Source organism: Otolemur garnettii, unplaced genomic scaffold, assembly GCF_000181295.1.
Source record: "Otolemur garnettii isolate 467f Iridium unplaced genomic scaffold, OtoGar3 scaffold00147, whole genome shotgun sequence".
Lineage (NCBI taxonomy): Eukaryota > Metazoa > Chordata > Mammalia > Primates > Galagidae > Otolemur > Otolemur garnettii.
This window is the reverse complement of record NW_003852542.1, coordinates 2,139,564-2,154,943: the sequence shown is the minus strand read 5'-3', so window position 1 is coordinate 2,154,943 and position 15,380 is coordinate 2,139,564. Positions and strand designations below refer to the sequence as shown.

Here is a 15,380-nt window from a genome sequence, read left to right as displayed (position 1 = left end):
AGAATGCTGTGGCATCACAGCTCACTGCAACCTCCAACTCCTGGGCTCAAGCGAGTCTCCTGCCTCAGCCTCCCAAGTAGCTGGGACCACAGGTGTCTGCCATAACGCCCAGCTATTTTTTGGTTGCAGCCATTATTGCTGTTTTTGCAGGCCCGGGCCAGATTCGAACCCGCCACCTTAGGTGTATGTGGCTGGCATCTTAGCTACTTGAGCCACAGGTACCGAGCCTGTTGCTTAATATTTCAATGGGGTAATCATCTGATTTCTTTTCTGAATGTATTTATCTTCATTTGTTCTTTATGCGGTTTTTGTTTTCAGTCCTTATGTTAAACATTGTTATAGTTATTAAATTTTAAGCCTTTTTAATTCTGTGAAGGCAAAAGTGGAAACCTAAAAACATATGTATATGTAAGAAAAATAAATAAAAGAGTTAGGTACAGTGGCTCATGCCTATCATTCCAGCTACTTGGGAGGCTGAGATGGGAGGATTCCTTGAGCCCAGGAGTTTGAGACCAGCTTGGGCAATATAGCAAGACCCTATCTCTAACAAAATTAAAACAACAACAAAAAGAATATTAGAACATTTAAAACACATTTCCTTTTGGCTTTTCAGAAGAAAAAAGGCACCAATGCAAAGTTACATGAACACGTGTGTTATGCAGCAGTATTTATGGCAGCAAACCTAGAAATAACAGGACTCCTCCACAGAGGGGCAATAAACCACAGTGTATCCACCCTATGAAATATTATGCCATGATCAAAACTGTAAGTTAAATATGTACAGGAGATGGCAAGAATGTTTTATAACAACAACAACAAAAAAATCCAGGTGGCATGTGAGGTGATGGGAATGAGGCAACTTAAAACCCAACCAAACTGATGTGCATGTGTGCAAGCTGTTACTACAGTCTCTTCACAGCAAGGTACAAATTAACAACGTTACATATCTTAGTATTGTTCATCTTACAATGAACACGTTACTATTTCTGTAAAACTTTAAAAGCTCTTTTATTATTTTAAAAGAAACAAAGGAAAACTGCACAAGTGATATACTCATTAAGGGGGAAGAAAAAAGAAAATATAGACAAATTTAAAGAGAATAAAAAAATCACAAGTAATTTTACTCCTCAAAGAAAACTACTGCTCACATTTTCCCCTTAACAAACACATGTCCTCTGACAGATACAAAGCTGACTTTCCTGTAAGGTTCTTTTAGCCTCTTAGTGCCCTTAGGCTTTGTTACATTAACTACTAGGCTTCCTAAATATTGAACATAAATGACACCTTGAGGACAAATGTGTGAAAGTTAACCTTCTTCCAAGGATTTTGAAGGCCTCCCTTAGAAGCCCAAAGGAACTTTGGAGACCTCCCCCACTCCAAATATAGATAACAACTGGAGGAAAACAACAGATTATTCCAAGTATAATTTCTTCTCATGATATCCACATTTATGAAGCTATATCAGAAATTTGGTTAATTAGAGAGGGTATAAGAGACACCCTCTACCACCATCTGCCCTATTCCTGTTCAGCTGGACTAACAGTTCTCTTCAGCTCAGGGTTGCAGGGGCTAGAACCCTCAAATGCTAAAAGGCAGCCCTGAATTCCATGGATTCCTACCATGTAATCCGTCATTTTGCTCTCCAAGGAATTCAACTGTGCCCCTCTCCACCTTCAAGTCCCTGTTTCCAAGGAGAACTGAATGTTGAGGGTTCCCATGAGCATGTGCCCAGGGCATTGGTTACTTGCTGCCTGACTACATCATGAGCCTGAGGTCTTCTTTCTTTAGCCTCTCAAGGGAAAAACTGCCCAGACCAGTGGCCCAGGCCCAAAAAGCCTGCTTGGACCTAGGATCTGAGTCTTGTAAATTTGAGACATCCTCCAGCGTAAGCAAACTCGCCACAGCTGGGTAGGTACCCAGGCCAGCCAGGCAGGCACTGGCCAATCTAAACAGAAGTCCTGGAACACATGGTGCTCCCCCTGCCAAGCCAAACCCAAGGCCTTTCCTTCTCTTGTCTCTAAATAAATACTGCAGTGAAAATTAGTGTGCCCCAGTGCCCGGGTCAGAGTTTTCAGAGGCAGTCCTAGAGCCAAAAGCCTGTTTCTGGCAGACTGCTGGGCAGGGAAGTAAGACTCGGCCATTCTGGCCACTTCTTCCTTTATTTACGAGGCCCAGGGGAAGAGGCAGATCTCAAACTTCAAAGGGGAAACAAGTCCATTCAGCTGGCCTTTCCCTTTTCACCTAACCTGTGGCTTATCCTTACCAGGACTTCAGTCTCTCCTTTCCAATAGCCTCCCCCAGCCTTCAGCCTTGTTCTGATCTATATGCAACACGTTAAACAAAGTCTTTAAAAATTAAAAATAAATTATAAGCACATGTGCATTTTATTTTATCTATCTATCACTCACATACAACACTACTGAAATTTGGGGAAATAAAGTTGATCATTCTCAGTCCCCAGTCTTTTTTTTTTTTGAGACAGAGCCTCAAGCTGTCCCCCTGGGTAGAGTGCCGTGGCTTCACAGCTCACAGCAACCTCCATCTCCTGGGTTCAAGCAACTCTCCTGCCTCAGTCTCCCAAGTAGCTGGGACCATAGGTGCCCGCCACAACGCCCGGCTATTTTTTGGTTACAGCCATCATTGTTGTTTGGCGGGTCCGGGCTGGATTCGAACCTGCCACCTTAGGTGTATGTGGCTGGCGCCTTAGCCACTTGAGCCACTGGCACCAAGCCAGTCCCCAGTCTTGATGTAGAAGCCACTTTTCTTTCCTAAAGTTGCTTCCTATCTTTGCCCTGGGCCATATCCTTGGGTCCAATGCAGTATTCACACCTCAGAGCTTCCCACTCTTCAACCTGGATCCATATACCCTACAGGGTTTCTTGAGTGCCTCCTACATGCTAAGCGCTGGGAGAATATGAGATCAGAGCCCTTGAACTCACAGGATTGAGGAAATCAAGGGTGGAGAGACAGGTGCAGGCACAACACATGTAATAAAAGCTACAAGGGGTAGAGAGATGAGCACGGACACTGGATGTGTTGGGAGCACCTAACACAGGTTTTGGGAGCGGCAAACTACAGTCCTCAGGCTGACCAACTGGCTTTACAAATAAAGTTTAATTGGAGTACAGCTACACCCATTCACCGCACACTGCCTATGGCTCTTTTAGTGCTACGGGGGGCAGAGCTGAGTGGCTACAAAGGATCCTGTATGGACCACAAAGCTGGAAATATTTACTATCTAACCCTGGAGGGACAAGGGCTTCACTGAGACCTGAGGGAATAGCAGGAATTCTCCGTCCTCAGTTTCCCCTGTAGCCCTTAGCCTGGCCTGACACCCCACTCTCAGCCACCTCTTGATGACTCGGAACTCTCCCTGCCTACCTGCCTTGCAACTCTTCTCAAACCCATTTCCTTCTCAGCATCCCATGCAGAGCCGCTGTTGCCACTGTTGCTCCTTATGGTGTGTGGCACACTGTTCCCCAGCAAGTGATATCTTTATACCTTCATTTCCTGGCGGCCACCCCCACCAGGCTGGAACTGGCACAGGGCTAGCATGCAGTGGGGCCTCAGCACTTTCTGACATCTTAATGGTTCTCTCCATTTCCCTCTGATCATATCCTACTGAGAGGAGACTGTTTCACACATCTGACTGAGTTGACAGACAGGAAGATCATTTCATATTTCCCTGGCTTCATCAAAAGTTAAGCAAAGTACACCTTGCTTTCTTTTGCATTCCTCACACTGCTCTTAGCAAAATATCAGGCTCTTAAGAAAGGCAGAACAATCTTATGAACCTGAAGGCAAGTCTGACTTCATGTACTGAAAGAGAGCAAAACAGTTGACTTAATTTGTGTCCACATGTGCTTCTGTTACCAAAGCAGGAAATTGGCATTGTTACTGCTCTACCCCAGGAGAGCTGTAGAACCAGAGAGGGCCCCCGCTGTGGTGAAGAACAATGGGTACCAACAGCCATGGCAACAAGGCCAGGAGTGTACTTCCTTTCTTTCTCTGTTCCTCCAGAATTTTTTCAAGGTTGATAGGAACTTTGTAGAGCTAAGAGCTGTGACTTGAAATAGACACAAATGCTGTCACCCATTGATCTTATGCTCCCAACAATGTTACTAGTCAATCATGTGTTCTTTACAGTAGAATCTAGAAAGAGCCTCAAAGATCCCTTAACACAGCACTACAGGCAGGCATTAGCAATGGCCAACTTGTCAGTTGTCGGTTCTGACTGGCACAGAGCATTTCCTTTCTAAGAGTGATTCTCAAACTTTAGCATGCAGAAGGACCCTCTGGACAGTTTGTTAAAGAAAGACTATCGGGTTCCCATTCCCAGAGATTCTAATTCAATAGGGATGATGGGGGCGGGGAGGGGACTGCATCTCTCTCAAATTTCACAGATGCTGCTGCTGTTGACCTGATGACTGGCATTGAATAGCCCTGTTCAATGACAGCAAATTCTCCTGTCCCAGGATCACAAAGGAGTCATTAAAGAGCATTTCTCAAGCAACCAATGTGTGCCCAGCACTGTGCTGCATGGTGTGGGGTGGCGAAAGGCAGCTTTAATCACGCTGCTCATGCCCTAGGAGCACAGGCTCTAACTGAGAGACAAGGTGAGCTCCAGAGAGCACCCAGAGGACACCCACATGTGGGGGGGCTTCCTCTTGGGGACACACACATGTGGCAAGAAGATCATTTCTTATTTCCCTGGCTTCACCAAAAGTTAAGCAAAATAAACTTTGCTTTTTTTGCATTCCTCATATAGCTCCTAGCAAAATACTAGGCACTTAAAAGCAGAACAATCTTGTGAACCTGAAGATAAGCCTGACTTCATGTACTGAAAGAGAACAAAACTGGAACCACAGCTGACAGCCAGCAGTCATAGGGAAGTCAGAGGGAGTTGGCTGGTTTCCTGGCCAAACCTGCCCAGTACTCACAATTTTTGTCCCCTGGGGCTTAGGTGCCCCGGTGGCTGGTGTCAGGAGCTGTTTGGCCACGGCTTCCCGCTGGCTTATGTCCACGGTGCTGAGGGCTGTGCGACTGCCATCCTCGTTGATGACCATGGAGGCTCCCGGGTGCACACCGGGGCCATTGATGACTGCCTGCCTAAGTTCCTGAACATTCCAGGGGGTAACAGGCTGAGGGTAGGTCAGTTTTGTGGCAAATACCTAAAGATAAAGAATGGATGCAGAAATTCAGGGTGAATAGAAAAAAAGGTTTTATGGTCCCCACTTATGACTCAGGAGGCTGTGTGATTTTCCCTCAGCACATTGAGGAGCCTTTCAGTGAGTAAACCAATATCCTGCCTGCCTTCCCCACAGGGTTGTTCCCTTAAGGGAACAGACTGGGCTGCCTTTTCTAGCAGTCAGTCTGGGAAGAGTAATTTCAGTGTTGCAGTTTACATATTAGAATTCTTTTTAACCCACTCTAAAACTTCATTTCTTTGCCAATAAATTCAAAGTCACCAAAAAGGCAACACAGCATGGGACACTCACTTACGATAGGTAACAAATTATTTGTCCTTGAATACCACTTCGTCCCTCCACCCTAGGCATCACTAGATGATCACGGCACTTTTCCTGAGCCCAGACACATCAGAATCTCTTAATTCAGCAGCCACTACAATCAAGGGGATGCTTGAAATGAAAGTCACGTGCTCCTCTAATATGTCAGAAAACAGTGTGCTCTATTTAACACCAGGCCTGTGGTCCACTTCAAGAAAAATGAGTTCCCTGATTGAGTTAGAGCTACTGAATATTAAAAATCCCTGACACTTCAAAATGCACACAAATATACCAAGGACTCTGACAAGTCCTCCGTGAAGGAACATGTCCAGCTCTGTCCAGGTCTCTGTGCATAGAGGCCTCCCAGCTCTACTGTTGCTGATGCACTTACCACTGTCTGCCATTGTTTATGCACTTGTTTATTTGTTTACTGTTTGTCTCCGCCCTGGAACACTGCTTTATGAGGGAACAAGTCTGCGTGCTTCATGCTGCCCAAACTGATCTCACTTTCTTACCCCCCTAACCCCTGGTGACAGTGCTCAATGGGAAGAGTGTGCTTCAAGGGGCCAGAGGCAGTTCTACTCGCTCTGCTCTCCCCAGCCATCCTGTCAGTAACACCATCCCCCAGGCTGGCTGCCACAGCCCTGAGACCTGAGGCTAGCAGAAAGGTGACTTCATAGTCTCTCCCTAGGGGATAAAATGAACCAAGACCCAAAAAAGAGAAGTTGATTAAAGGGTTGTTGCTAATGAGCACCACTGCGTGAGCCGGGGCAGAAGTGGGAAAATGAAGCTGGCTCCCAGAGGAACACTAATGGGTGAATGGGCAAGCAGCTTATGCTCAGCAGGAACTGGAGGGGTGGATGATGTATACACACCCCACAAAGGTGGCAGAGCCAGCACAAAAAGTCTCTCCTAAGTCTGGGGACACTCTAGGCATATGGAGGTCAAAGCCAATAGGGGTAGACCTTGTCCTCTGGCTAGAGAGAGCAACAAACTAGCACTGAGCCTTTTGTATTGAAACAAAATAATAAACATACTTACCCCCCCATTGAGCACTGTCACCAGGGGTTAGGAGGCTGAGCCTTTAAGGTCTCAGGCTCCAGAATGTCACTGCTGGGCTTTGCAAAGCTGTTCCTTCTCAATGGATGCAAAGGTTACATTTTCTACAAGGCACAGGACTGAGCCTTCTCTGACTCTTATCCTAACACACTATGCCCAGACCCTTGCTCAGGAAGCCCAAGTGTGTCTACAAGGAGCAGCAGGCATGCCAGACAATGAGAACACTTTAGCTCCACTATCACCAGCACTATGAGAGTGGCACAGTAGCTGGTATATAAGGAAATGAGACTCTCCACAGAGGGAATTAAACCATCTTCACATTACTGACCTCAAGGCCCATTAAGGAGGAAGTCGATTAAAGGGCTGCCGCTAATGAGAGACACTGCGTGAGCCAGTGGGGAAGTAGGAAAATGAAACTGGCTCCCGGAGGAACACTAATGAGTGGATGGGGCAAGTGGCTTATGCCCAGCAGGAACTGGAGGGGTGGACACACACGCACCTTCTCTCTGGGGGCTCTCCCTGCTTCCTCTCCCTGGGAACCAAGGATACACATGCCTGATGCCTAGACGTACACAGAACTACAATTCCCCCAACCACTCCTTTTCCTCTCTCACATATTCAATGTGACAAGAAGGGCTTAAAGACTAGGCCAAAGTGGGCAGGAGGAAGATATATTGAGCAGGGATGTGAAACACCCTGTGGACAGCTCCCTGGTGCCAGGCACAGGTCTCCCTAGTGGGCAGGTGTCTGGAGGCTTGGTAAGGAGAATGATGTCATCCCAAAGTCTCAAGTCCCCTCCACTTAGGATCTCCAGGAAGAAGCAAACACTAGCCCCACCACAATCTGCTACACATCCTGCTCCCAACCCTCTCTGGCAATCTCATCTGCTCCCTACACACACCATGGGGATTCCAATTTCATTGGTGTTGATGTACATATCCGGGCAGATGACTGAGCGGGCTGCGTAGTCCACTCTCTTTCCCATCATGTGCTTTCGGAACAGGCCTTCCTTCTTCTCTAGGATCTTCATGGAGAAAAAAGTCCATGGAAAACATAAAAAATTCCAAGTATGTTTATTATTTTGTTTCAATACAAACATGTTTATTACTTACTTCAGCTAGTAGCTAGCAGGTTATTGCTTACCTGTCTAATGCCCGGGTACTTTTCTACTGTTAATTTGTCCATCTCACTATCAAACACAATATTGACGTGGCTCTGAAGGCGAATCCAAATGTTGTAAAGTTTGTCTGTGAGGGCCTGGCCTGGAAGTGCACTTAAAAAGGAGCGGTCAATACCAGTCGTAGAGTCTTTTTCCTGGGAAGATAAAACCAGGAAAATATGCATGATGGGGAACAAACTCCAAAGAACCTGCCTTAGTTTTATTTTTCTTCCTTACCTTGGCTCTGCTCATGATGAGCTAAGCAGTTTGCCTTTATGTCCTCTGAACCTGACTAGAGGAAAAAGTACTAATAAGTTAATCTACGTATGTATATCAAATAAAACAACAGCCTCATTATATATTTGCCAAGCTATCTCTGTCAAGTAATAAAATGAACTCAAAATTTGTAAGCAGGCTCCTCCTTGATTATTTTCTTTCTTTTTATTTTAAGGTCTCATTCTGTCTCCCTAGCTAGAATGTGATCATAGCTTACTGCAACCTTACATTCCTAGGCTCAAGAGATCCTCCTGGCTCAGCTTCCTATGTAGCTAGTATTAGAGGTATGTACTACTATACCTGGCTAATTTTTACCTTTTTTGGTAGACATTGGATCTCACTATGTTGCTCAGGCTGTCTCCAACTCCTGTGCTTAAAAGATCCTCTTCCCTCAGCCTCCTCAAGTCCTGAGATTACAGGTGTGAGCTACCATACCTGGTCAAGCAGGCTCCTTCCTTAATGCCTTAATATCTAGTTTCCAAGGCAACCTTAAAAGTCCTTCCCACATCTACACTTTCCTTATAAAGCTCGAATATTCTGCCAGACAACTAAACTTTATTTATGATCTTAGGAAAACTCGATCCAAGCACTTACAAAAGCATGGGTGGAACCTTTAAGAAAAAACTTTTTTCTTAAAGGTAAAAGTATTTGCCATACGATACTCTATATTATCAGTTAAGATGTGGGTCTCCTACTGGGCTATGTGAAGTTACCAGCTGACTGCCAAGCCTTGCTGGAATATGAAGCCAATCCATTTAAATATTTCTGCTCTGGCTCTGACACTTCCTCTTCTTCCCCAACTAGCCCAAGGGACAGAAACATACAAAGGCCTTAAGTTGCCTTTGAGCACCACCTACTGGCCCCATCTGGCTGGACATGTCCCAAGGAGATACGGTCAGATGAGAGAAGAAACCTGTTAGTGTTTACTGTGTCAAAGCGGAAGGGGTGAAGGTGAGTGAAGATCCAGCAAACGAGAATGTAACGAGAACCCAACAGGGATGGAGTAGGCTTATCCTCAACTCTGAGGAATATAGGAGTCTTCTTTAATTATAAAGAAAATAAATATATTTCTACACATAATGTTCAGGGTCCCCTGCTGGCTGAAGGTTTTTCAGGAGAGATGGTCACTTGCATGATGACAGGGGTCCTGTAAGCCAAACTCACTGCTCATAGAATTATCTAGCTCAGGGCCACACGGTTACCTGTGAAGCTAGTGAAACCTAATCTCACTGGATTATTCCCGGTACCCAGACGTTGCCTGACAGGGGCTGACATGGGAGTGGAACATGGAAGCAAGGCTGGGAAGAAATAAAAATGTGTCTTGTCAATCACAAGGGGAAGAGGAGTACTGTGACTCAGCAATTAGAGAAGAGGCTTTTATTTGACAATGAGGATGCCTTATTTTTAAGATATGTCAAAACAAAATTCCCAGCCCTGGTCACTGGATGTGGTTATCCTACAGTCTTCTTTCCTAAACTGGACTGAGACATGCAGATGGCAGATTTCTCTTATGCTGAAGAGTTCTGAAAGCACACCTACACTGGCCAATCAGAAAACCTAAGAAAATCAAAGAAAGTTCCAAGGAGAAAGGCTGGATGACCCAGAGTTAGGTATCCAGGAGACAGTGGCATCACCCTGGGACAGAATTGTCCCAGGAGCCAGGAGTCTGAGAGCCCTGCCTATCTTCCCCAAGGCTAAAGACAGTCCTGTTCATTGTATCCAGTGTTTCAGAGCTGGGAAGGATCTCAGTGACCTCAGGAAGCTTTCTGAGCACCCGATTTATCTTTATACTAGCATAAGACTTAGCACTCTGAAGGGGCTAAACATTAGCTGAGATTATCCTGCAGAGGGAAATTCCTATTCTACAACATTGCCTTCCTGACCCCAAGACAGAGCCAGGTGACACAAGCTCTAGTACTGTGACTCAGGAGGGATGTTCTAGAGGCCAAGGGAAATAGTTCTTTCTAGAGTTGCCAACAGCTCGAGGCCCAGAAGGCCCTACATGTGAAATCTCAACACAAGCCACACATATTTTACAGTTGAGAATAGTCCAAGAAAATAAAGTGACTCAACTGGGGTCACCAGACACTGTCTTTAGGCATAAAACTAGACTAGAAGAACCCAGACCTTTCCAGGCTCAGGTCCATGCTTGTCACCCTGAGATTAAGTACGTTCCTCCCAAGCCCACAGCTCCCACTAAGGGTGCCACCAGCTACACAGGACAAACATCCTAGTCAGCATTTCCCAGCACCCATAGTGTCTGTGTCCACATCGCAGTTAGAACTGTGTGTGCTATGATATCAATACCAGAGCAGCTCTGACCTCATCTGTGGTGGGTATGGCCACCTCCCATGGCAGCTTCTGTTCTTGGGCCATCAATGCCAGAAGCTTTCGGATCAGAACTATGTCCTTCATGACAGCCTGCAAATTCACCGTCTGGCCATTGGTAAACATCTGGTCCCCCAGGCGATTGACAGGGCGATACCTGCAAGGGAACATGAGAGTCAATCAATGTTTAGTGTGAGGGAAGGGTTGTGGTCTCCAAACTCTCACCCACACCTACTGGAGGCAACACACCCTACCACACTTAGAACCACCACTATTCCTACTGCTCCACTATTCTCCCATAACACATGGAGAGAAAAGGACTCCCACCATCTGGAACCTGGAGTGAACTGCTGCTCCATTTCTCAGCCCCTCACCCTTCCTCCTCTCATAGAGGTCAGGGGGTCAGGGTTCAGTTAAACCTTTTTCTTTGATATTTAAATGAGATAATTAAAAAAAAAACCTTTTATAGGTAAAATAAATTAGAGGGCATTACCTTGAGGGTGGCACCACCAAGAAATCTAGAAAGAACATACTGGGATTGAATGCAGACTCTGTGCCAACATCATCTAGTCCCGAAAAAAGGTAATTCAGAAAGAATCCTGTGATTGAAATAAATAAGCCAGAGAGACCATTTAAATTCTTCAGTAAAAGCATGGGAGGACAACCACAAAAATAGTACTGAATGAGATAAAAAACTAGACTGTAGATAACAGAGTAAGATCACTTTTTTAAATAAACAAATAAAAACCAGCCCCTGTATGTATGACAGTTCATATGCAGAGGAGATGATGGTACAAAGGGACAACAGTGCTCAACCCAGGGACTGAGATGGGCAGAATTCAATAAAAGAAACTCACTTGTTTTTACTTACTCTCCAAGACACATATACACAGCAAGTTTCTATTACTTTGGTACTTACAAAAAAAAAAATTGAAATAAGAAAAAATTTTAAAAAGTTAGCCTCCTTAAAACAAAACAAAACAAAACCCTCCCCATGTGGGTGCTGCCATGAAGGGATCTTCTGTAGTTCAAAATTATATTTCAAGTTTCTGATGACTTAAAAAAATGCTCAGAGAAAATTAATAAAATGTGCCAGGGTCTGCCACAGAAACAGTTGCATGGACCTGAGTGCTCTGTTGTGCTGATATCCCTTTAACAACATGTTCACTTCTAAGTGCTTCTCACACGGAGGCTATAGTCAGTGTTCCAGAAATACTCTCAGAGGGTGCATGACGCAGGAGGTTAAATATACTGCACAGGTTTTGCTATACACTCAAAAGGGACGAGGGATTTCCCTTTTAGTAAGGAACTAAAATGAATAAAAATCTTAAAGAGCTCATTCAGGAGGTATTCCCAGAGAACTCTTTAAAGAATTGTTTATTTATGGGCATTTAAAACAAGGTGAATTATGACACTGAACCTTTTTTTTTGAGACAGAGCCTCAAGCTGTCACCCTGGATAGAGTGCCGTGGCATCACAGCTCACAGCAACCTCCAACTCCTGGGCTCAAGCAATTCTCTTGGCTCAGCCTCCCAAGAAGCTGGGACTAAAGGCACCTGCCACAATGCCCAGCTATTTTTTGGTTGCAGTTGTCATTGTTGTTTGGCAGACCCGGCTGGATTCAAACCTATCAGCTCTGGTGTATGTGGCTGACGCCTTAGTTGCTTGAGCTATAGGTGCCAAGCCAACACTGAACCTTTTAAAAACATGCCACCTATATCTGCCATTAGAAGCAGGCTCCATTACAATAACTGGCAAGTTTTGATGCTGAACCCTAACCAAACCTCTGGGTCAATTTCAGAAGAGAGTTATAATAATTAAAACTTAAAAAAAAAAATAGCAGGGCGACGTGGCACAGGCCTGTAATCCTAGCACTCTGGGAGGCCAAGGTGTGAGAATCTACTTGAGTTTAGGAGTTTGAGACCAGCCTGAGCAAGAGTGAGACACCATCTCTACTAAAAATAAAGCTGTAGGCTCAGCACCTATAGCTCAGCGGCTAGGGCACCAGCCACATGCACCAGAGCTGGCGATTTTGAATCCAGCCCAGGCCTGCCAAACAACAATGACAACTACAACCAAAAGAAAATAGCTGGGCACTGTGGCAGGCATCTGTAGTCCCAGCTGCTTGGGAGGCTGAGGCAAGAGAATCTCTTGAGCCCAAGAGTTTGAGGTTATTGTGAGCTGTGATGCCATAGCACTCTACCCAGGGCAACAGTGAGACTCTGTCTCAAATAAATAAATAAATAAATAAATAAAAATAAAAATAGAGCTGCAGTCCCAGCTACTCAGGAGGCTGAGGCAGGAAGATCATTGAACCCAGGAGTTTGAGGTTGCTGAGTGCCAAGGTGACTACACAGTACTCTAACCTGGGCAACAGGTTGAGACTCTATCTCAAAAAAAGGGCAGGGATAATGTGCTCAGGGAATTAAAGCCTAGAGAAGATAAAGACAATTTCTTTAGTCTGATACAGCACCTTCATTCTTCCAAAGTGAAAAAAGATGTTCTCGGGCACTGGTGGGTGTCAGGTACCCTCGTTTTCCCATCTGCATATCTTCAATTCCTGGAGTTGAAGAGAGGAATCAAAGCACAATAATAGCAGGTACTCCTGCTGCAATGGGATTTATCAATTCTTTGTCCCCACTCTGTGAAGACTGTAATTTGACCATCAAAATCAATCTCTAGGACAGCATATTCTTATTATTACCTTCTCCCTCCACAATCTAATTTCTAAAGTAATGAAAACAATACAGCCATAATATAAAGCCTAAAAACAGAGCCAAAGAAAATATCACCTACCATCCTATCACATCAACATAACTATTATTACTTTTACATGAAGGCAGGCAATTAAGTCATGAAGTCATCCTAGCAAAAATGCTACATACCTCATTGCTGAATATTACTATAGTCACATTGGAAGTATTCCCCTTGGTCATCTGGTGACATAGGTGCATAGCTTCCCAAGAGAAGTACCATGAAAGTGACAGCAGTGATATTCAGCAATGAGGCATGCAGCACTTTTTCTAGGATGAATTCGTGAACTTAATTGTGCAACCTCATGTCCTTTTCTAATCCCTAGGTTATACATCATCACAATCTTAAGTGTGGATTGGTCCTCTGGTTTATCTAAGTGTCATATGTAATTATCATCTTAAGTGAGGATTTATTTTGTATGTGACTTTGCTCATTTAGTACACATATCATCTTGTGAGCATTTCCAATGTTGCTGTCAGCTTGGCTATGTGATATTCCATAGAGGATGTCTTCAAATTTACTTAATCATACTCTCATAGTCAGACATTTGGATTGATTCCATTTTTTTCCTCTTGTAAGTAACATGGTAAGTAACTTTATGGACATAGTTGAAATGAGTGTGAACAATTTTATGAGTAAATATGTATTGACTTATTTTTATAAGTATCATACTAGTATGTGAGGATAGACTGATTTTGGTTTCTCAGACTAAGCAAGATCTCTGAGACATTATCTACCAGGTATACCTAGATTAAATCAGAAAACCAGACATGGGGCTGCCATTCAGGAGGCATTTAGCAGACTCATAAAGAATATAAATGTTCAAAATATCCAAAGATAATTCTTACCTAAAAATCCCACACTTTTGCCTTTTTCTACAATTTTATTAAAATCTAACTTCATTCCACCTCTAATTCTCAAACTAGTGTCTTTACAAGGTGCAGATATGTCACCACAAGTTTTTAGAGAAATTTCTGGCTTGGATAACAATTAATAGATGCACCATAACTCTATTAATAGGCATTTAGTCACATCCAATTTGAAACTATTTAAACAATACTGTGGGTATTCTAACTCCTTAAAATAAAGTCGTAGAAGCAGAACTGCTAGGTCAAGGAGTCTGCACATTTAAAGTTTTAATACCCATAAAAGCCAAACATTTCAATAGTTAATGCAATTGAAGAATGGCCTTGACCTTCAGAGATAGCCACAACCATTAGAAAATTACTTTATTTTCAGTGGGAAAACACAGATCCCATTAACTTAAAAAACAATTTTGTGGGCATTTCTGTTCTGGGAATGAATACCTGAACCTTCTTGCCAATGAAGCAAGTTTGAAGGGCTGAAGAAGATTGGCTGAATATCCCCAGCTGCTGTCCCAGTAATGCTCCCATTACAATTTAGCTACCATGAAGAGTGAGGTGGTTCAATCATGGGATCATAAAGAGTCAGAAGAGACCTCTGGGAGGCCACCTTCTAACTTAGGCTACACTTCTACCAAGATAATTCTGTGGCCTGCAACAACTAAATCTGCCTAGCTGAGATTTCAGAGCATCTCAAATGTGCTTTTCTCTTAGCAACAGTTTCAGTAAAAGCTGCCATAGGAAAACAGGGTTCAGAGGTCAAATAACCTGGGAAGACTAGATCACAGTGGTTGTGGGAGTATTTTGGCTGTACGAGTTCTCATTGTAAATGCTAATGTACCTCCCAGGGCTTAGGAAGTATATGTAGCATTTCATAAGCTCATGGCACTTGTGGGATCACTAGTCTGTGGGGAGCATTTAGGCACAGGCCTCACATCTTGACTTCCTCTTGTAGCAGGAATGTGGCTAGACCCATGCTCAGAGCCCTCACCTGCCTCCATACGACAGGCTCCCTATAATCACTGACCTGTGACACAGGCAGTTCCTTCTGAGAGCTCACATGGTATGGTCTCTATCTAGGCATAGTACCTACAACATGGTCCTGAAATGACGCTGGTTACTCAACAAGTAAATGTCTGCAAAATACTATAAATCTAATCCTGGAGCTGCCAAAGACTACTGTCTACTTGTTTCTAATGCACAGAGACTGGGTTGCACTATTACATTCTCATGGCTGCAGTGAAAGATTATTTTTCAGAAGAATGAGTTTGGCAAAGGCACGGAAAGGCTACTTACTATATTGCTGGCCATTTGTCCCATAGAAACAGTTATTTTCTAGAATTCTGACGTTTTTTGCTCCCAATTTAGAAATTTTTTTTTTTTTTTTTGAGACAGAGCCTCAAGCTGACCCCTGGGTAGAATGCCGTGGCATCA

The 15,380-nt window shown here is 44.0% G+C and overlaps 1 protein-coding gene across 2 annotated transcripts in view; it reads right to left on the bottom strand.

Annotated features, from left to right (window-relative positions):
* The window catches only part of POLR1A (RNA polymerase I subunit A), an 85,281-nt gene that overhangs the window by 50,807 nt on the left and 19,094 nt on the right, over nt 1–15,380 (bottom strand). Inside the window, exons 7-12 of one of the 2 annotated variants that reach the window (XM_003799202.3) lie at nt 12,803–12,889; nt 10,823–10,928; nt 10,324–10,486; nt 7,710–7,880; nt 7,468–7,590; nt 4,941–5,171 (exon numbers count right to left, since the gene is read on the bottom strand). In XM_003799202.3, the coding sequence (XP_003799250.1) occupies nt 4,941–5,171; nt 7,468–7,590; nt 7,710–7,880; nt 10,324–10,486; nt 10,823–10,928; nt 12,803–12,889 (881 nt within the window). The remainder of the gene's footprint in view (nt 1–4,940; nt 5,172–7,467; nt 7,591–7,709; nt 7,881–10,323; nt 10,487–10,822; nt 10,929–12,802; nt 12,890–15,380) is intronic. The other variant, XM_023518784.1, reaches the window with a different exon arrangement.